The 22,706-nt window shown below is 40.1% G+C and overlaps 1 protein-coding gene across 1 annotated transcript in view; it reads left to right on the top strand.

Moving 5' to 3' along the window:
* MYRFL (myelin regulatory factor like) overlaps positions 1-12,334 on the top strand; it is a 49,140-nt gene extending 36,806 nt beyond the window's left edge. Inside the window, 6 exon segments of the mRNA XM_074901519.1 lie at positions 2,958-2,977; positions 5,167-5,254; positions 6,726-6,800; positions 8,867-8,975; positions 11,574-11,648; positions 11,742-12,334. Of these exon segments, the coding sequence (XP_074757620.1) occupies positions 2,958-2,977; positions 5,167-5,254; positions 6,726-6,800; positions 8,867-8,975; positions 11,574-11,648; positions 11,742-11,828 (454 nt within the window). The 3' untranslated portion in view covers positions 11,829-12,334.
* The last annotated feature ends 10,372 nt before the right edge of the window (positions 12,335-22,706 follow it).

Below are 22,706 nucleotides of genomic sequence, written 5' to 3'. Positions count from 1 at the left end.
CCACCATGTGATACCTGAATTCTGTGGGTGCAAGCTACTATTGGGTGCATCCGCTGTAGCTCCTAATCCCTTGCATCTCAGATTTGTTGAGGGGAAGACTGTTAGTACTGTTCAAGTAGAAAGAAAAGCAAGACAAAATTTATTAAACAAAAATTTATCACATCTTTATGTAGTGGATGTGGCCTTAATGTGGCCTTTTTTCCCTCATACTTTATTTGTCTTAAGAACTGGTTTCTCTGAAGGATTTAGACTTTTGAACTCCTATTGATTTCAGTGGAACTGAGGAGTGTGAATACTCTTCAGCATCTGGGCCTTTTCTGCAATCTGCTTTAATGCCATTAGTGCTCATTGCTCGCCCCTTCATGTTAAGTGTCACTGGTAACCAGGGTCTGTCCTTACTTTCTCTTGGAGTGTTGCTTCTCCCTGGTGTCTCTCCCCTCTCAGTAAAAGCTTGGTGAGGGCTCCTGCTGGATTTTGGCCAGTGTCATGCATTTGCATTTATTGCCTTCAGATGGTAGTTTACAGATTCATAGAAAGGTACCACCACTACAAGAAGTCATCAGCGGGTTTTTTCCATGCTGCTTATAGAATATTACAACTCATTTCAATTAAAATCAGAAAGTGCTTGAGGAAAAAAAAAAGGATACCATACTTATTGGATGAGTTTATCTGAATCTTATCTGAAGATAATGGTTGTCCTCATTACATTCTGGTCATGCTGGTACTTTTATATTTGGTTTTGAATTGGATATTCACACCCCACATTGGGCCTTTGAGAAAGGCCTCAGAGTCACTGTATGTGACAGAGTGTAAGTTTACCACAATTTATTGAAGACTACTACAGTGTTTTTTGGTGGATTCTGGTGTTCTCAACTGGCAACTTGAGCTCCAGATAAAAATGACATCAGGTCTGGTTTCCTACATTTCGTTTGGATTGAATCAGCTTAAAGGACAATGAAATAGTAATTTTACAATGGGTAAAAAACCAAGTAAAAATAAATTTCTATACTGGTTACTGACTCAGTTTAAATAGTTGAAATCTCAGTGAAGTAGATCTGTCTTCATTCTAGTTTTTTACAAATTCTGGTGCCCACTTAATGCTTTCTTCCGTTATCTGTGGAAGAATCACAGTGTTAAATGTCTAGTAATTAAGGGTATTTAATAAATATTCCTGCCAACATTTCCACAGCTGAAGTATTTTATCTACAGGGAGAACAACTTTCTTTCAGTGAGCAATCTTTTACCTTTACCAGGGGTTATAGTTTTTTTCTACAGAATAGTTATCTGTTAATGAAAATGCAAAATGGCATGGAATGTTTAACGCATTGCTAACATACCTAGACTATAAAGAGAACACAGAAAAAAGTGAAAGGAAAACGTGACAGCTAGTTTGTAAATTAAAAGGAAGAAAAAGAATGAATAGGCTCTTCTTAGATCAGCCTCAAGACATGTATAACAGATTGCGTGTGTTCAGTAGCCATTCTTCTAGGTGTGTGGAACAGTATAAAGAAATGGGACAGCAGATGACTACTAAATGTCACAGTTACCACCTAATTTGGTACAGCTGGTAAATCTGTACAATAAGGACATTAATAGAAAATGGATTCAAGGAATAACTGGCAGCAGTATCACAGATTCATAACAAAACACAAAAATGATGGAAATACCAAAGATTATTTTGTATTCCATTGCTTCTGGGCCCTCAGATTCCAGTTGTTGATGTTCCATGCTCTTGGTCACCTATTAGCATGAGAAAAGCCTGGATTTTCTTATTCCCAATACTGAAATGAGAACCAAAATCTGGAACGAATAAGAAAACAGTAGGGTCAATGCAGCTGTCTTGTTTCAATCTCAGTGAAATAATGTATTTTGATCCTTCCTTTTGTAAACTAAATTTTTATATAATGAAAAAGTGAATTCTGTTCTAAACAGTCATTTTGAAATTAGAATGTTCCTTTGGAAAATGTGGGAATGGAGCATTTTGGTATTCTAGAAATATATGATTCCATTTTTTTCACAGATAAAATGGTATTTGATGAAGCATGTTAGTTTAGGCAAGATCAACATTTCTAAGACCCAGTTTATTGCTAACATGTCTCTGGACAGATTCTTGGCTGGAAATTAATGTAAAAGCACAGGAATAGCTTTAAACCATTTCCCATGGGCCTGAAGGGCCTTCCCCAGGTTGTACTATGAGATGATTATTCAAAAGATTTTTTAAAATTCACGTTTCTAGAGAAGAGCTGAAAAAATTAATAGAATTTTTAAAAATATCATATTTACTAGCCTAGTTCAATGTTTGAAATTACAGAGGTGACATAAGTGAACATGGTGATCATGTTGTTAGAGCTGTGTATTAGTTTCTTCAATTTGGTGACTCATCCTTCCCTTTCTGTAATACTGTGTCTCACTTGGGTCAGTCCTCCGTGTGTTACATCTCACACTGAAAAAGCTAAGTTATTCCTCTCACCTCTGTTTGCTTGGCAGATGCCTATTCTTACTAATGCCATTTTCTCACTAATAAGAAAGATGTGGCTTTATGATCAGATATGCACTGAAGTGCCTGACTGGATGTTGACTTTCACTTTGGCTCTCTGTTATAACAATTGGTGATATTCTGTGTGGGGAATGAAATCTTTTCTATTAGGCTATTTTTTGAAATGCTTTAGAGATCCTGTAGAATTTCAGAATCTCGTTTCTTGTTATCTGCACACTTCTTCTGTGACTGTATATATCTTTTTCTGGATAGAGATGCTTTGTATTTTAAAGGTTTCTCTTGTGGTTATGCAGACCTTTATCCAAGAGGTAATTAACAAAACGTCTTCTGGTGTTGTATTCATATTTTGCTGTTACAACTGTACAAGGCTAACTTGGGGGATGTTTGTAAATCTATCTTTCACAGCAAACAAAAGAGACATGTTACCTGAACAAGATCCAGTTAAAAAATCTAATGGAAGACCTGATCTTGGAAATGACTGTAAGTCCCATATCTTTTTAAAAAACTGTTGAAATGTATACTTGTATGACTTTTAGGCTTGGAATTCTACTACTGGAATTTAGGGAATTTTCGTTTATAACTGGTCATTATAGAGAATTAACACTTAGGAATCTATTAAATACATGTGATTCACTGTAATTTTCTTGTAATTCCAATTTATTCTTGCATCTTCATTAGATTTTTATAGACATTCTGGTTGCCCTCTCTAGATAGTTCTTATACCTGGATTCAGATGCAATGACAAGTGACATTTACTTTGACAGGGGCTAAAATCTTGTAAGGTGCTCAACACTGCTAACCCTTATACAACAAAATGCTTAAGGATATGTGTGTAGGTTTTGTGTGCAGGAAATGCATGATACAGTGTAAAGGAAGTGTGTGGGGTTTGGCTCAGCTGACGTAACGAATTAAAAACGTCAGCTGCTGGAAGGGGCCATGTCTACCTTAAGATCCTGACACTGCCTGTGTCAGTGGAGATGAAGTTCTTCAACATGAGACTTTTGGCTTGATTTCAGGCCAAAACTGACCGTACGCTGCTGTCAGAGCCAGTCTGGGCTGAAAATACTCATTCTTTTCTGTGAAGATGAGTATCTGCTGGTTACATATGTTGTAATGGCATGCTCTGGCATTCATTCACTATGAGCAGGATTATGCCTTATCTTTCTGTTTATGTGGATGCTCTGTTTTAAGGCTTGGTTTTTTTTAATAACTATACGATTAAAGATTAGGCAATAGTTGGATAATAAAACATCTCTAAACTGGGATGCATTTAAAGCAGATTGGTACCATGTGAAGGGTAGAACACAAGTTCTGCTTTTTGCCTGGGTATGCCCCAGTGGGATGATCTGGGAAAAATCATTCCCCTTCCGAATTTTTTTTTTACATGGCTGCACACCTCATAAAAGTGTGGCATTACTGTGATACATGTTGGAAACAGATGCTGGGGAATGTGCTTCTGTGCTACTTCTTTGAGAGGAACATGCTCAATTTCCCTCTGTCACTTAAGCATACATGTGGATGTTTCCATGCTGAAGGTTAAGTATGTATTACCACACAGATGTTTTATAATCAGAGCACAGGTCAGCTAATAATCGTCAAGTTTCTCTGCAAAGTAGGGAACTGTTGCTGTGGAACAGAGGAACAGAAACACAAAACCAGTGTTCAAATTGCAATGTGAAGAGCAGGCTTGGGCCTGCTGAACCAGATCTTCCCTGTGCTCTTTGAACCACATTGCAAGACTTAAAATATCAGCAGCTTGATTCTGTAGGCAACAGCTGGAGTCTGGCTGTCTGCTGATAGCTCACACACTCCCTCCACACCTGGGCCTTCCCCCAAACTTTCGCAATGTGAGTCTAGGTCCACTCAGGGTGATTAAACCTGTTCAGCCCATTCTGTTTGAGGGCCTCCACAGTTCAAAGTGAAGTGGGCTGGTTTAGCGGTCTGAGATGCTGCAGGTCCTAACTAAGGACCTGCACTGATTGGATACTGTAGATACATCCAGAAGAAATAAGCTTTTCAGGATGCAGCTCAGTGCAGTGATTCCTAGGCCAACTGTGAAAGCAGAAGTTGTACTGCTGTGTTAGCACACTGGTTTTTGCCACCTAACTCTGCACGGTTAATCTGCCTAGGGTAGTAGCCATGCTGTCATGGCTATACTCTTCACTGTATATGTAGAATGTTACAAAGCTCTCTTAAGTTCTTGCAAGTTCAAGGCAACATTTTATGAAGAAATGATAATATTCATTAGGATCAGAAACAAATTTTGTTGCATTCCAAATTATTTCTCTCAGCAAGATAATGTTTTTCAAATTAATGGTTACTTGCATGAGCATGGCTTCTAGTTCATTAAAATGAATATTGACACATTTGTATTCTATTTGGACTGCCATCAAAATAGCCTTCAATGTCTGCCCAAAAGAAGATGTTACAATATTAGGTGCCCAGGATATTTGTCCTTGTAAATCAAACAAGAATCTTATCTCTCCTGTAATGGTAGAATGAAGGTAATCAACCAGAGGCTTTTTACTGAGTCCTAATTTAGACCTGCAGCAACTCCTGTAGTGGCAAGCAAGGGAGTAGATGCCACTGTATTAACTGCAATTTTTTTATGCTCTTATCTAAGATATCTGAAATAATCAATGAGAAAAAATTATTCTTAATATTTTTAGGGATTGATACCACAATCAGTTCCATACAGATTTTGGAAACCCAGCAAAGCATTGACAATCGCTATTGTAGTAAAAATCTACAGTGCAGGTAGGTAAATTGTTTTATTATGCTTTATTGTATTAAGGAGGTGATGGGTGGCAGCCAACATGGCTTCATTAAGGGCAAATCATGCCTGACAAATTTGGTGGCCTTCTATGATGGGGTTACAGCATAGGTGAATAAGGGAAGAGCAACTGACATCATCTATCTGACACTGTCCCACACAACATCCTTGTCCCTAAATTGGAGAGACATGGATTTGACAGATGGAACACTTGGTGGATAAGGAATTGGCTGGATGGTTGCACTCAAATTGTTGGGGTCAACAACTCAATGTCCAAGTGGTGAGCAGTGATGAGTGGTGTTCCTCAGGGGCTGGTATTGGGACCAGTGCTGTTTAACATCTTTGTCGGAGACATGGACAGTGGGATCGAGTGCACCTTCAGCAAGTTTGCTGATGACACTAAGCTGTGTTGACATGCTGGAGGGCAGGGATGCCATCCAGAGGGACCTGGACAGGCTTGAGGGGTAGGCCCCTGCAAACATTGTGAAGTTCAACAAAGCTAAGCTCAAGGTCCTGCACATGGGACAAAGCAATCCCAAGCACCAATACAGGCTAGGTGATGAGTGGATTGAGAGCAGCCCTGTGGAGAAGGACTTGCGGGTATTAGTGGATGGAAAACTGACAATGAGACAGCTATGTGCACTTGCAGGCCAGAAATCCAACTGTATCTTGGGCTGCATCAAGAGAAGTGAGGCCAGCAGGGTGAGGGAGGGGATTCTCCCCTTCTACTCTACTCCTGTGAGACCCCACCTGGAGTACTGTGTTCAGCTCTGGGTCCCCAACATAAGAAGGACATAGACCTGCTCAAGTGGGTCCAGAGGAGGCCGTGAAGATGATCAGGGGGCTGGAGCACCTCCCTTATGAGGACAGGCTGAGAGAGTTGGGGTTTTTCAGCCCGGAGAAGAGAAGGCTCCAGGGAGACCTTAGAGCTGCCTTCCAGTACTTAAAGGGGGCTGACAGGAAAGATGGGGAGGGACTCTTTATCAGGGATTATAGCGATAGCATGAGGGGTGACGATTTTAAACTGAAAGAGGGAAGATTTATATTAGATCTAAGGAAGAAATTCTTTACTGTGAGGGTGGTGAGACACTGGCACAGGTTGCCCAAAGAGGCTGTGGCTGCCCCCTCCCTGGCAGTGTTCAAGGCCAGGTTGGACGGGGCTGTGAGCCACCTGGTCTAGTGGAAGGTGTCCTTGCCCATGGCAGGGGGGTTGGAACTAGATGATCTTTAAGGTCCCTTCCAACCCAAACCATTCTATGATTCGACAATTATGGTGGAATAAAATACTGTTAATGTGGCATGGCTACTTGTCTGGCTCAGGCTGTTTCCTCTAGCACACAGGAGTTTCTTCTACTTTTCATATTTTTTTCTTTTAAAATTTAAATGCAATTTCCATGTTTTGCAAGGTTATTGTCTATCTTGAAATCCTTTGTGTATTAATGCCAACTTTTTCAGGTCTGGAAATTATAGCTATGTTATTCCTGTTAACAAATACACACCCATGGATGTAAAAATCTCACTGGAAATAAAGTAAGTACAATTAAAGATGATACATACATAATACAACAGTGGTTCATTTTTTGGGTAGTAATTCTTGCCTGATTTCTACTGTGACATAAATTTGTCACTATTCAGAGGAGTGGGGACAAATCTATGCACAACTAAGTTCTTAATGTAAACCTTTGGGTAGATCCTTTGCTGTTGCATAGGCCCAGTACCACTCTCAGCGCAATGACAGTTTCACTCATTGATGCATATACTAAAATCTAGTAGTCTTAAGGTTTGGTCTAATAATCGTTTGAGCAGACGTGTGCATATATTAGCAGGATTGTGGCCTTTGGCATATGGATTTAATTTTTTTTTTTTTTGGTGTAGAGAAATATTATTAGGAACATATATAAATAACTCTAGAGAAAGCTTTTTTTGGCCTGTTGTGGCAAGCCCTGTAAAAGGGGATTCTTGTGCAGGAACCTCTGGTAATGCATAAAATTGTGACTTACAGCAGGAATAAGCAGCAGACTTATTCCTTTCAGCAGATATTTGCTCCTCAGATAAAAGCCTAGCTCCATTGTGTTCTGCAGAAGTAACAAGTCCTTTCTTCTGGGGTTTTTCTCTGAGAAAGGCCAGCGATAGCCAGAACAGCTGCCAAACCCTGTGCTTGATGACACTTCATGACTCCAGTTTCTCCAAGAAAGGACTATGTGAAGTTATGAATGGTCTTTAGGTCCAGTATTTTGATCTTGAATGTTATCCTTGTAAACATCTGCCTTTTTCAGATAAGAGGAAATATAACAGTACTCCTGAAGTGCCTACTTGTTTTCTACAGCCACTGAATTGTGTTTTGAGTGTATGCCATTATAATCTTACAATACAGCCCTTTCATGTAGGGATTAATACATCATATTCAGAGTTTCACTGAAGCAGTTACTGCAGTTATTTTGGATATTGGTTTGTCATTTGCAGGGAGGGGGATTTTCTATATACTTTCACTAAACAAAGCCACAAAATTTAAAAAATCAAAACACTTAACAAAGTCCAAACATATTTGGATTGCCACTGTGTCCAAATACTGTAAGATACTGTAAATACTTCAGAAATCTGGAAAACCTTTATGCCTGCTGTATAACATCAAATTAATCCAACACACACTACTAACAACCTGTCTAGGACAGAGAATCTGCCATATATGAATTATATGCTTTAAAATTGATGTTTCTTATAATACCTTGTTAATGTTGTGAAAGCACATTTTGTTGGGGTGTACTTTGTTGTTCCTCACAGCATAAACTGTAAATTTACATGTCACCTTTTCCCCACCTTCTGCTTTCAGTTTTTCTGCTAGTCATTGCTATATCTGAGTTCCTTTGGATATCCAAGGCATTTTTGTTTGTTTATATTCTTCCCAAAAAAGCCATCTGGTAAGCTAGGAAGTGCTGGAAACTCTCTCTAGAGATAGTTTGGAGAAGATATGACCACAAGGTCCTTGCTGTTGAAGAATTTTGAATGAAATTCTGTTTACCACTGCTTTCCCAGATGAAGTCTGGGATATTTTTACTTATTTTTAATGATATATTTACATATGTACAGTGGCAAATGAGAGTTATTTATATAGGTCCCTGTTTTAAGGCTTATTATGGGTTTGTCTTCCATTAAATTGATGTTGTGTTTAGATGCCCAGGTACCCTCTGGCACAGATATATTATGCCTATGCATGATTGTAAGTCATTCGACTCAGGCATGTCATGACCATTAATTACTATAAAAAGCCATATTTATCATAGCTTCTGGTATGAACACGCTTGAGGTTTGAGGAAGTTTAGTGTACATTTCTAGATTTATCTTAACGACTGTAAAGATCACCCAGACTTCCAAATGCAAAACAGCCTCCATTCGTGGGAAGGAATGGGACAAGATTAGAGGTTGGTGGCTTAGGTCAATCTCCTTCATATCAACCAGTGAAGTAATCTCCTCTGTTTTATTTCTCTACAATTAAATTCTTCGCATTTGTTTGCTTTGTATGTATTTTGTATTTATATGTATTATTCTCCTATTTAAGAGCAATTGGATAAATCCTTATTTTTCTCTATTTCTTGAAGCACCACGGAACCATTAATTGTATTTCTCTGCAAAGTCACATTTGGAAATTATTGCTCCCATTATTCTTCAAGCCAAAACACTAGGAAGGATTTCCTAGAAACTACACAGGTAAGATTTTTGCAGCAATACTCTAGCTTGTGGGAATCATTTTATAAACTGTTCAGTGCATGACTCTTTTTTCCACTCTCACATTAAAGGAACTATGCAAAACTGAAAAGAAAATTGAGCTTTTTGTAGGAAAAAAGTGTTTATTTTTCTGATAGTTTTGGTGGTTGAAGCCATACAACGCTGATATAATTTGTGATTTTTGGTCCCCTTGCTCTCCAGAATGGTGTTCCCTTCTACTAGCTCTGTTTGCTTTTCATAAAAGCATCAGTCTCATAAGTAAGTGGTCACAATGCTTTGAATGATGCTCTTGATTCAAGCAACATTATGTGGATGCATTCTGGAGCAGAGGGACATATGGAGGGTGGGAAAAACTTGTAATACCTAGTTCTGCTGATTAGCCTTATAGACCACTGTTTGTAAGGAACAAATGAAGAGATAAAAGAGACCATGAAGATCTTCAGCTCCAGAGTGTGGAAAGGAGGGTAGCTCATGCCAGCTAGTCGCCTTGTCCTTGTTCATAGTGTATTTATGGGCACTTGGAAGAAAATAAATAGTCCATTAGAACCTGACTTATAAAAGTAATGGCTGCAAAATTCTGATCTTGATTGAGGTAGTAGAAATACAAATGGTACTGAATCTGCCAGTCATAGCTGGCTTTGGCATGACCATAATGAGACACAACTTTTTTGTAGGAGTCAGTTTTCTGCTGAATTTTATAAAAATCTATCTAGTGACACTGTACAAGGACAGTTTTGAGTCTACTTCAGCCTAACTCACCACTATAACTCTATATATCTCCAGAGATACTTAAAAAATAGGTCCTGGGGCCTTAGGAGACAGTTCTCCAAACTCTCATCTGCTCTACTGTTTCCAGTATTGTCCTGTGGGTAGTGAATTCAAGTTTTGAAGTCTTGAATTCACTGGAAACAATGGTAGTTGTTTGGGGTTTTTTTTTCTTTTTCTTTTTTTTTTTTTTTTTTCTGTGCGAGCAGGAGTTTACCAGTAAATCTCTCTAGGGAGGGTTCATTGTAAAAGCAGGAGTTGTTCACATGTTGTTATCTGGATTGCCTCAATGGGAATAAAAGCTGTTAAAACATGTTACCTTTTCCCAGTAAAAAAATATTTAGAGACCAGATCTTGCAAACTTTTGATCATCTCCAGTAAATTGATGAGGGCCTTAAACTCACTTGAAATTATCTGGAAATATAAGACTCTTTCAAGGCCTCGATTTGCCTGCATTGCTTGGAAATGTTTATTCTGGCTAAAACAGTAGGAAAGGCAGAAGCAAGGATAGTAGCATTTCTGAAGATATTGTAGGAGAAACCTTCCTGAAGTTGGAAGTAATTTCAGACTCTTATTTTACATTTCTGATCTATGGTGCCATACATAACACATTCTTAATTGATTTTAAATTACTTTTTTGGTGCTTTGTCAAATTAGAGCAGTTGGGATACCCCCCACCCTTAAACTGACTTTCTGATCAACTTTTCAAATGTCTTTGCAAAAAGTTTCAGGCTTCTCTGCAACTGCTGCAAAGCTGTCAGAAAGCCAAAATTGTCCAAGTTTTGACCTGTCTGTTGTAATTCCAACAGAATTGAAATTAAGTCAGACCAGACAGTTTCACAATGCAGAAATATCCTTGGAGCTTATTGCCAAAACTGGTCAAAGAGATTTCCTGTGTCAACCTGAAATCCACATCAAAAAGCTAAAGCTAACTAGCCTCTAGCAGCAGTGAGCGTTCAGGTTTGATGTGACTCAGAATAGAAATGCTGCCTAGTTGAAGAGGTTTTTTCAAGAGGATTTTCCTAGGGACTGGAAGGCCTATTCCCTACCAAATGGCAGGACAGCAATCAGTTGGACTCAGCAGTCTCACATAAGTTGTATCATGTGAACATATCTCCAACAGAGAGAATGTGTCAGAAAGTGAAGGAAAGAGGGAAAGATGAAGGAGTGGAGACACTAGAAACTGATGAAATTAAAGTTACCATGGATCATTAGGTTAAAAAGAGGTGAGGATTGAATTTTATTTTATTCAGTGTAGCATAAACCTTTCAGATGCAAAATATACTATTTCATTTGTACATGGCAGGACACTGCAATCAAAAATAGCATTAAATTTTGCCTGCATCTTTTTTGAAATACTGGGTGAAGACACTACCCATATCTTTAGAATTTAGAGGAACATTTACTGCCTTCTGAGACTACTAAAGTTGGTGTTTCAAAATCGGCAAAACTGCCATTTGCTGCTACAATTACACCTTAAAGCTCTCAGACCACCTGGCACATCAGGAGCAATCCTTATTTATTGTGGGATTTGCTTGGAAAACTGGAGAGGGAGTTCAGCTATTCAGAGCTGAGTGTTGCTGAGAGCCAGATGTCTGTCAGCTCCTGGGCAAGAGCTGATCAGAGCAAACCCACATCTTCAGGTTTTAAAGTCAGCACTTTGTCTTTAAATACTAAAGACTATAGCTATCAAGTCTTGTTATCATAAATTACTTTGCACTGCATTTGTCTATGAAATGTTTCCAGAGCCTATCCTTCTCTCCAGTTTAATGTGAAATAAGGTTATCTAATCTCTCTCTCTCATTTATCATCTAGGGACGTCAGCATATCTGGACTCTCCCTGTAGCTAAATTGTATGACAGCGCATACTATTTCCGTGTAGCTGCACCGGTAAGCTTTTTCAAATGGCAACCCAGCAAAAGACAAATAATTTCTGAACTGAGAGAAGATCCTATATGAATCTCCTTTATTTTTCTTCTACAGGGTTTTGCAGGATGCTCGACAGATCCTTATTTTGCTGGAATGTTTTTTACTGATTACTACTTCTATTTTTATCGGCAGTGTAACTAAAATATTGCTGATCATTCTGTTCTTTGGGGAAAATATGAAGAAGCCCTTGATATGAAAAAGAGACTTGTGAATGGCCCTGGATATTTTTTTAAACCTCTTGCTGAATTGTATGGCACTTTCTTGTTTGTTTCACTTTTAAATTAATGAAAAGGAGAATAAAGACTTTGACAACTGTAGCTTTGCATTTCCAGGAACTGTTTCTAAAAGAACATGAGGCAATTAAGTATATGATGTGTAACTAAAATAATCCCACTGATCATAGTGAAGTTATGATATTGTATGTATAGCAGATGAGAACAAATGGGTAGAAGCTCTGCTGAGCTGGGATACACTCCAGTCCTCAGAAGATGGTAAGATAATAAAATGTTATTTGCAGTCAGGAGACCTGCTTCCATCCTAAAGGCATATACCTTCCCTTAGTATCTGCTGCCCTTTATTTATATATAAATTTTTTTTTTTTTTTTCTAACAAAACCAAAACCAAACAAACCTTTGAGAGAAAAACAGAGCGTTGTGAAAATGCCCTCTAAAATAACTGCTGTAAATTAGGGAACAACAGGTCAATTCCATGGTCTGTTTAGGTATTTCCATTTCAGAAAGCAGTACCATCATTATAGTTACAATTGTGTGATTTAACGTTGATGCTGCTGTTTGAATATGTTTCAGCTTCTTGTTTTTTTAAAAAACTGTACAGCAGGAATGAACTATTTACTCCTAAATTCAGATTATTTGTTTTCTTGGTGTTTGTGATTTGTGCTAGTGTGATGAAAGAATATAAATATTTGAGAAGAATAATGTCTTGCTTGTATGACTTTTTAAGATGCATATGGATACACACTTGCATGGGAGAAATCTTTCTGTTCCTATTTAGGAAATATATTTTTAAGGTAAAGCTATTTAAATGAAATTTCACATTATTAATATTTGTTCAGACAGAAGGAAAACAGATGTAATGAACAAGTGCAGTATAAATAGTATTGTGGGTTATGTTGTGCAGAGAAGAGACAGAAAAAATAATTGAGAGACTGTAGGCTGTTCAAGATATGTAATGTAAAAGTTACATTTGAACAACCTTACTCTGAATGAAATTCTTTATTTAGCAGTGAAAGGGAAACATTAAGAAGAAAAATTTATCTCCAAAAAAGAGCTGACCACAGTCTTTGTAAACACCCATGTGTCTTAATTGTATATTTATTGCCTGACAATATGATAGTTTAGTTTTTTTCTGTGCCTTCATTTGGCATTTCTTTTGTCTCTAATTTGGGATTTCCTTTAAGGATGACCTTCTCACTGATTTTTTTAAATGTATGTGCTTCAGATGGGGTTAAGTGCAATGTCTGTGGATTTTTTTGCCTTAAATGACTCACTACTTTGACCTCTAAATATATATGGGTTTGGATTTTTTTTTTTTTTCCTGGGAATTATTTATGGTGTATACCACATGATCTGTAATATCCCAGAGACTAACTGGACTTGGAACTCTGGATCCAAAAGCATCAGAAGTTTGTACCTTTAGTTTTTTATGGTCCATACTTGAGGGTAATTCCTAAGAAGTGTCACCCGGTCACAGATGATAATGCATGTGCATTTTGAACAAAAATTGTAAAGTTCTAGACCCACCTTGTTTTCATCACGCTGTTCTGGATTGAAATACACAGTGGCACAGAGCACTGCAGTAGAAGAATATAAGCTCCCCGTTGTTTCCTGCCATCCAAAAACTTCCTGTGATTAGGGTCTGGGTTGAGATGCATGTGGGATAGCAACTATCTTCTTTGTGAAAAACCTTGTGGTGATTTTATTACATATGACTTTGCACATTCAAGAATTTTCAACTAGTTCTTTACTCCTGTCATACATTTTTAGTAAGGTACTCTTCAAGATTTTATTCAAATTTAAGATGACAAGTTGCTGTACGAAGGCTGTGTTCTAACATGTCCAAAGTAACAAATACCCACCTTGGAAAATGCTAGGGAGGAACTGGCAGAAATTAAATACTTGTCATTGAAAAAACTGTGATAAATAGTCTTCAGGCTCCTGAGAAAATCTGTGAATGACAATGAGCTGAAAGACTTTTAAAAATGGGATGACATATTAACAGTAGTGCTTTGATCATTTTAAATGGGGATTAGATGACTTTTGTTGCTTTGTGACGCTAATTATACTGGAGTTACCACTGAATGAGTTTGTGGCTCAGGGGGCCAGGAGAAAATACTAATAGTGTAACAGAACCCTGAGCATGCCCTGGTTTTCCATCTAGAAGTTTAGTCTAGTTGAAAAAGCAAAACTTTACTTTTTGCCTGGGATTTCATGTACACCAGGTCCAAAAGTGCAAGAGAACATACCTGATGTAATAATTCAGCCTGTACTTGCATTATGACTCTTTTGTCTGAGAGTCAGCCAGCTGCTTGGTCACCTGGAAATCCCAGGAAATGTTTTAATTCTACTTCCCCCTGTTTTCAGAATACATTGACTTGCCAGGCATGTGCTGGCTGCCTGTACGGTGCATGTACAGTGTGTTCAGCAAGACAAGGAGTGTCAGCCTGTGCTGGTTTTGTCTAGGATAGAGTTAATTTTCTTCAGAGTAGCTTGTATGGGGCTATGTTTTGGATTTGTGCTGAAGACAGTGTTGATAACACACTGATGTTTTAGTTACTGCTGAAGGGTGCTCACACAGGGTCAAGGCCTTTTCTGCTTGGCAGACTGCCCCGCCAGCGAGCAGGCTGGGGGGGCACAAGAAGTTGTGTGGGGACACAGCTGGGACAGCTGACCCCAACTGACCAAAGGGATATCCTATACTGTAAGTAACCATTACGCGTGCTGGAGCCCCGCTTTCCTGGAGATGGCTGACCACCTGCCTGCTGATGGGAAGGAGTGAATTAATTCCTTCTTTTGCTTTGCTTGTGTGCACAGCTTTTGCTTTACCTGTAAACTGTCCTTATCCCAGCTTGCGGGAGCTATGGACGCGCACACGACCAGTATGATCAAGCAATGCCAATTTATTGAAGGTAAGCAAGCCCTTTTATAGGTTTCTCCTGTGCACGCAAACGGTACGTGGTACAACCCTCGTGATTGTATAGTTAGCTTTGTCCACGCGCTTCAAGCCTTCTCATGATTGGATAATAAGCGCCACACTCAATGTCTTTCTCCACCCAACCCATCTGGAGTTGTTTGCCGAGTTCTTTGTTCTATGTCCTTGTCATGTCCTTGCCGAGGCGTGCACACGTGTAGGATTGCTCACATGTCCATTATCTCCCAACACTAGCTCATGAGTTTTCTTACTTTCAAGTCTCTCCCCCTCCCCACTGGGGGAGAGTGAGCAAGTGGCTGTGTGGTGTTTAGCTGTCTGCTGGAGTTAGACTGTGACACAGCCTCACCAGATACACAGTGGGTGACATACGTGCCCAGATTTCGGTCCATTTTGGTGTGGAAATATGGAAGCTCTAGGAATGATTCTCACTGCTAAGCCCTCACTTTCCTGTGTTTGGGGAGGTGGATCTGATCTTGACTCCACTGGACTGGTGACATTCTCTACCTTATGCAGTCCTTCTCCCTCGTACAACATCAAACTAGGACTACCATAGAAGAATATCACGGAGAAAACATGGCTGGCAGCATTTTCTGTCCTGAACAACTGAAGGAAGTATGGATTGACTTTTCCAAATGAAAAACAGGGTTCTAAAACATCCAAGAGTCTTGGTTGTTTATTGGTATTCCTGTGTCCACAGTGATAAAGTTGCAACAATTTTTAACGGTGGTCATTACAATGTAGTTTGAAACAAATTTTGTGATACTGAATAATGAATTATTGATTATGTATATTCTGCCTGGAACAGAAAATTCCTTCATCTACCTATTTTTAACACAATGTGGATGAATTGTAGAAACCTCCAGACATCCATCACTGGAATATTTCCCATTAATTTGAGAGGGAACTGAGGCAAAGCAAACTCCCAGTTTGGGTGATAATCGGCCGTAAATTGCAGGAGGCAAAGGTAGAACTAGAATAGGGCCATCTGGTACCATCTGATCTGAGCTTCAAACCATGCTGCTCATAGCAAGCACATGATATCGCAATTCACATTTTTCCTTGACTGTAACACAAATTACCTAGCCTTGCTTTCAGTAAGTTTGATCCAGTGGTGGCAGCAGCATTTTAAGGAACTGAGATGACTTGAAAGCCCAGCACACTTAAGCAGAGAGCTTATAGAGGGAAAATCCTGTATGGTCACCCCATGGAAACCATGTATGAGGCAGAAGAACAGAACGAGTAGTTCTGGGGTGTGAATCCGCAGGTGAATAGCTGATAGCCTTTGGTCAGAACCCTGGGTGAAGCTGTAGACAGCTGTGAACAAAGGGGCATTTTCCTTGCTGGCTGCAGCTCAGTTCAGTTGACTCTTTCAGAAGAGACCTGGTAGCTAGTGAGGAAGCTATTTGTATTGACCTGGTGGGATGGTGTGAGCCTACCGTGAGAAACTAGCAATCCCAAATCTGAGTCTGGTGTCCTGCACAGCACAGGTCTGAAAGGAGGCCTGGAGGTGAGCTTTCCATCAAGTCCTGCTTCTATATTTTTCTAGGATCATAGCTTACTTTCTAGAGTCAGAAAAATACTCGCATTAAGAGTTGCTAGTGGGTTAAATTCTGCTCACAGTGCAAGAAGTTGCTCACTTGGGAGGCACTGACTTCTTAAATTACAAATCCATTGCATAGAACGTGAGTCAATCCAGCTGCAAAATGAATACTCTTTGTTGATCTGAGTACTAGAGTATGTTTAAAGTAAATCTGTTCATTGTAAGTATAGAAACTAGTTTCAAGATTCACAGAAAATTAATCATAGTTTATAAACTAGTTGCAGTGCTTTAAGACTACTATATGATATGTTGCTTTATATGAAGACATGGCTTTTATGTATGACATTATAATACACTTAAAAGGATTGAACACAACTGGTAGAAACTCATTATAGGAATTATTTGCTGATCTTACCTTAATCTTGGAATATTTCTACTTAATGTCCCACCTAAACTGTGCTACAAAGAAACAGTGTTCTGCAGATCTGTGTCCTGTATCACTGACAGTCTGCCACTGCAAAAATTCCAACTGCTCTGCTGGCTTCCGTGGATCTCTCTTCCACATGATGTTTGCTTCCTCCCACATTCCCTACCTGTTGGACAAGACAAAAGGCAGGATTAGCTCTGATTTAAACTGTTCTCATACTGACAGGGAAAGCTGTCTGCTCCCTCACACAGCGGATTCCTACCTGCCTTTGGAAATATTGTTACTGTTTGTTTTTTTGTGTGGGTACCAGTTTGTGTCTTTTTCTCTTCTTCACTTCAGATTTTCTTGAATCTTGCAGAAACAGAATATGGCTGAGCCTCTATTCAATTTGACTGTAATTTGTCAACACATTAAACATTACTAGTATGCAGAGCAGGGAGGTTGACCATATCAGCTTGGAAATTCGATGTTCTGTTTAAAGCCAGGATTTAGTTCATTCCAGACAAAAGAATCTTAAGTGATGGCTCTCAGATTTCTTAGAGGAGATGGTGCTTTTTGAAACAGAATGCTTGGGAAGTTTTAGATTGTAGATCCAGAGATTTGGATAACATCTTTGACACAAGGAGGCTGGGATTCAGTCTCACTCCTCTGTAGACCTGGGACCACTGACAAAGCCTTCATGACTCCATTGCTCACTGATAAAACTTCCTGAAGGGGAAGACGAACTGGAAGTGGGGCAGTATTGTAAGGGTAAATGTATTAAGCACACTGAGATGCTCATATGTGTCAGGATTATATATGTTTGGGACTAATCAGCACTTCTGAAAAATCAGGCCCAGTGAGGAGTATAGGTCTAACTTTAGCATTTCATTTTGAATGCTTTGATCTTGGCATGTTAACTCAAAATCCTCATTAGGCTATAAAAATGTTTCACTGGAAAAAGCATGAATGTTTTTTTCCTGGAAAACGGTTATCAAGTAATTAGATGAAAGAGTTTTCACTGTTACATTTCCACACCCCCTCCCTTGCTCTTATGCATGCATAGTATTTGTTAAATTTTTCTAATATATGGGTGTGTTTGCCCACTACAGAATGAGTAATTTTAATTAACATCTGCAAGCCACCAAATATACCTGGAGTGGCAGCTTCTGTCTGTGTCCCACACTCTCAAAATCATTTGTCTGAAAGAACAGGGCTTTCTAAGGAAAGGCCAAGGCACAAGCATGTCCCAGTCCTCAATTACATATATTCTGTCCACTGACTTGTTTCCCCTCCAGCTAATCTTTAGGGAGTGCTGAGCAGCAGTTGCATCTTGGTAGCAGGCACCGGCAGCCTGGCTGATGGCTGGGCTGGGCTCAGGGACCCGCCTGGCCCAGCCTCAGTGGTCCCCAGTGGGACTTAGGTCGTGGGACTTACTGACCACAGCTACACCAGTAGTGAGTTCGAGACATGTTAAGGCACTTTGGTTAGCCCTAGTGTGTCTTGTCAGGTCCAGAGTAGGTTAAAAAACAGACAAATTCATGCACTTACAGCACTTTGGGCACTGACATCCTCATAGTCTCCTTTCCCCCCTCCAGATTCCTCAAATAGCGTGTTTTCTATCAAAATAGCACATGAACAAACATTTTCAATGCAAGCCCAGGCCATATATTCAAAATAACAGGTTTCACACTGTCAACCCTGACCCATTTTTAACCCTGGTTGCTATGGCGCTCTGCAGGCTGGGCGATCGGCGGGGCAGGGCGATGTGGCGATGGCACACAAGCCTTTTGTTGCTCCTTGGCCTGGGTCCAGCCAGCTTGTTTCCCCACTTCTCCCTCCACCCCGCAGCAGCTGGCAGCAGCCTACATCTGCTGGCCAGGAGCAGCAGCCGGGCTGCAACCTCTGCCGCCTCTCTGGGTGCCTCTCCTGGGGAAGCCATCTTCTCCCAGGCAGGCATTCAGAGCTGTTCCCCTGCAGACCACAGCTCCCATCCTTTGCATGCCTCTGTATTGGAAAAGACTTCATCTTTCTGCTTCTGGGCTTTGAGCAGTCTCCCTTTCCTCTTCCCTCACTAGTTGCTTTCCAGCAGTCCTGTGTCCTACCTTACTCCCTCCAAAAAAGGAACTAGTTGCAATACTTTTAAAGGATGAGATTTAAAATAGGTCATCTTCTAGTAACGGTTAGAAAGGGAAGTGACTTTTATGAACAGGATTTAAAACAAAAGTCATTATTTTAAAGATCGATATTTTAATTTCTAGTTGATGTTAAATAGATCACAATTGCCTACATGCAGTAATATAAGCACAGGATTTGCAAATTTGAGTTTAATGTTAATTTAGCTGCTAGAGATACTCTGAGGGGTAATCAGCGCTTTGCATTTTCATTCAATCTTAATGTTACACTTTCCCTTCCACAACATAATCCAAACCACAGACCAGCTGGCTGTGTTGATTAAAATCCTCTTTCTGTTTTTTATTAATCTTCATGGTTTTGCCCTAGAATTAGGAAGTGGTCATGGTCTATCAGGAAGGAAATCTGCTGGGCCAGAATGCAGTATGTACAAATTGAGATTTCTGCCTAAAGCATATTGCTGATTCCTAAAATAAGTTATGTCCTGAACAATTTGTTATATCTGCAGAGCCTTATATGTGTTTAGAACAAAGCTCTTCAGGTTAAATTACTTACAAATAATTCATTATGCATTTGGCTGACACATTTCCTCACTAAAAACCTAGATTAAGAGAATGTCATTAGGGGATGGGGGTGACAGAGGAATTTTGTTTTCAATAGACCCAACCCTGCCTTTTGGAGGCATAGAGTCGTGCAAGCTCTGTGTGGACCCTCAATGCCTTTATCTTGATGGCAGAAGTAGAACAGAGGGGGTCAGGGTATTGCTGCAAGGGGGAGCACAGATCCAGGCATCAGAGGTTCTTCAGGATGCACAACAAAGGGATGGGATATGTTCTCAAATGGAAGGTGATGGAGCAGCCAGAAGGATACTCTGATTCCCCAAATTAGTCCAAAGTTGCTGGGGCCCAGCTTGAATCTTCCTTGCTCTGCAAAGCTCCTTGCACAAAAGCTGTTTGGCCAGAGTGGATGAGATTCACGTCAAACAAGTAATGTGTTCTGTGTGTTGTTGTTTTTTTGTAAATAACTATTTGATCATGATGAATTTATTTTTTTAAAACTAATTTGAGGTGATGATTAGGCAATCACTTTAACATGTGTTTTTTCAATTATCTCTCGTTAACAAAATGAGGCAGTAACTAAGCATAATCTATCTTTTCCTGATTTCTCACAAGGTTAATTAAGACTGCAGATATTCTTGCTGAGGGGTTTGGATATCTTTGCATCTAGGGATGGTTAAAGCAGTTATATCCTGTAGTTATGCCACTATTCTTTGACCAAGATCCTATGCTTAAGGATGGTACTCAGTGAAAACGTTACATAGGTAGAGAGATCTGCCTACAGGTCTTTGCTGTGTTCTTCCCTTCCCTACTGTATCTTGCTTTTGGGAACTGTGTCAGTGCATACATGTGAGGTAGAGAGAGCACAAAATTATGAAGGATCCTTATAAATAATGCATACTAATACCTGAGGATTTTGCCACAGGGAGTCTGGTTTGGTCTAGGCTTTACTCTTTTGTTTCCATAGATGCGCTTAACTACAAACACCCTCTCTGGAAAGAAATGGGAGAATTGGTAACCTGGAATATGGAGAAGGCTGAGGTACTCAGTGACTTTTTTGCCTCAGTCTTTACTGGCAGGGTCTCCAGCAACAATGCCCAAGATGCAGAAGGCAAAGACAGGAACTGGAACAATGAAGAACTGCTCACTGTAGGAGAAGATCAGGTTTGAGACCATCTAAGGAACCTGAAGGTGCACAAGTCCATGGGACCTGATGAGATGCATCCACATGTCCTGAGGGAACCAGCAGATGAAGTGGCTAAGCCACTATCCATTGTATTTGACAAGTTGTGGTGGTCTGGTGAAGCTCCTGCTGACAGGAAAAGAGGAAATTTAACCCCCATTTTTAAAAAGGGAAAAAAGGAAAACCCAAGGAACTACAGACCAGTCAGTCTCTGTGCTTGACAAGATCATGGAGTGGTTCCTTCTGGAAACTACACTAGGGCACACGGAGAATAAGGAGGTGATTGGTGACAGCCAACATGGCTTCACTGAGGGCAAACTGTGCCTGACAAATTGGTGAGCTTCTGTGATGGGATTCCAGTGTTGGTGGATAAAGGAAGAGCAACTGACATCATCTACCTGGACTTGTGCAAAGCATTTGACACTGTCCCACACAACATCCTTGTCCCTAAATTGGAGAGACATGGATTTGACAGATGGAACACTTGGTGGATAAGGAATTGGCTGGATGGTTGCACTCAGAGAGTTGGGGTCAACAACTCGATGTCCAAGTGGTGAGCAGTGATGAGTGGTGTTCCTCAGGGTCAGTATTAGGACTGGTGCTGTTTAACATCTTTGTTGGAGACATGGACAGTGGGATTGAGTGCACTCTCAGCAAGTTTGTTTTGAATTCTGTGCCATTGCTACCTGCTTTGAGCTTTAGCAAGGTACTGTAATATTTGCAGGTTGAAGAGTCAGGGCCCCAGAATCTTCTAGAAATTTTTCTCTCTGAGGAATGATAAACCCCAGCTCATGTGTGTCTCACCATTGCAGGGGTTTCTACAGCAGAGTAGGACAGAGATGGGCCATGAAGATGTGATATACCTGCAGCATTAAAAGCATGGCCTTGCATGACACCAAGAAGAAAGTTTCCTATGAGCCAGCTCTCTATGACTTGAACTGTTGAACACAAGCTCTGACTATTTGGGAATTAGTCTTTTGGAGCTGTTCATTCTCCATTGTCTCATGGGTACCTTAAGCAGACTTCGCCTTGAAGTCACATTTCTCAGTTTCTAGGCTGGTTTGGAGTCTGCTGCAACCTTATGATTTTGCATTTTTCATCTTCAGAAAACAATTCTTTTTTCTTACTTTGAAGGGTCTTGGCTGAAAAAAGTTCGTTCTGACTTCCCCTCTTCCTGATTTGTCAGTTTTCCAGGCATTGGTAATAGTTTTTGAAGCTCTGATTTCTTCAGGCATAGAAACTTGCACTAGCAGCTTGCTGTGATAACCTTATTGCTGATAGGGTGCTGGTGAGCATTACTCAGCTGGCTACTGAATGCTCATGGGCACTACTTAAAAAAACCAAACCCCAAAAGGCTACTGGGTGGGGCAGGTTAATTGCCTTGTTTTTCTCCTCATGACTCCATGGTTCTTGCTTTCACTGGACTTTTGCCATCTCAGGCATTTTCTTTAGTACCATGCACACAGCAGCTGGGCTCCAGCTGCAGAACTGGCTGGTAGCAGCATTCAGTCAGTGCTCTTCCCCTGTAGTCTCCTGTGTTCCCATCTTGCTCCCTGCTACAGCATCATGGCCAAAGCAGCTCAAATTACCCTCTTGGCATGTCTTATCACTTTCCTTCACGATCTACTTGCTTTAAGGTTCAGTTTTTTGCCTTTTCTCTTGGTAAATAACATGTCAAATTCAAAATTTGTGCCTGTATCTTACAGAAACATTCGGCAGCTTGGGATCTCTCTGCTGGCTTTTGTGTTTCTTCCCCCTTTTGGGCCATCACTTCTGTCCCTGTGCTTTCTCATGCAAATCCCTCCTCCAGTTCAGTTTCCCACAAATACTAACCTAAATGATCAGAGGCTCAGCCACACCACCAAATATATATTTAATGAGCTTTCATACTGTAGAAACTGTTTCTTCAATGTGCTTTTGTGCTTGTGTATGGTCTTACTGACTTCAGCTGGTGTTCCATGTAGCACTGGTGGTCCTTCCTCCTGGACGAAGAAAGGAGGCCTTGTGGAGAGCAGACCTCTGAGAGCTTTGT

Source organism: Athene noctua, chromosome 3 (assembly GCF_965140245.1).
Source record: "Athene noctua chromosome 3, bAthNoc1.hap1.1, whole genome shotgun sequence".
Lineage (NCBI taxonomy): Eukaryota > Metazoa > Chordata > Aves > Strigiformes > Strigidae > Athene > Athene noctua.
This window is presented reverse-complemented; position numbering and strand designations above follow the sequence as displayed.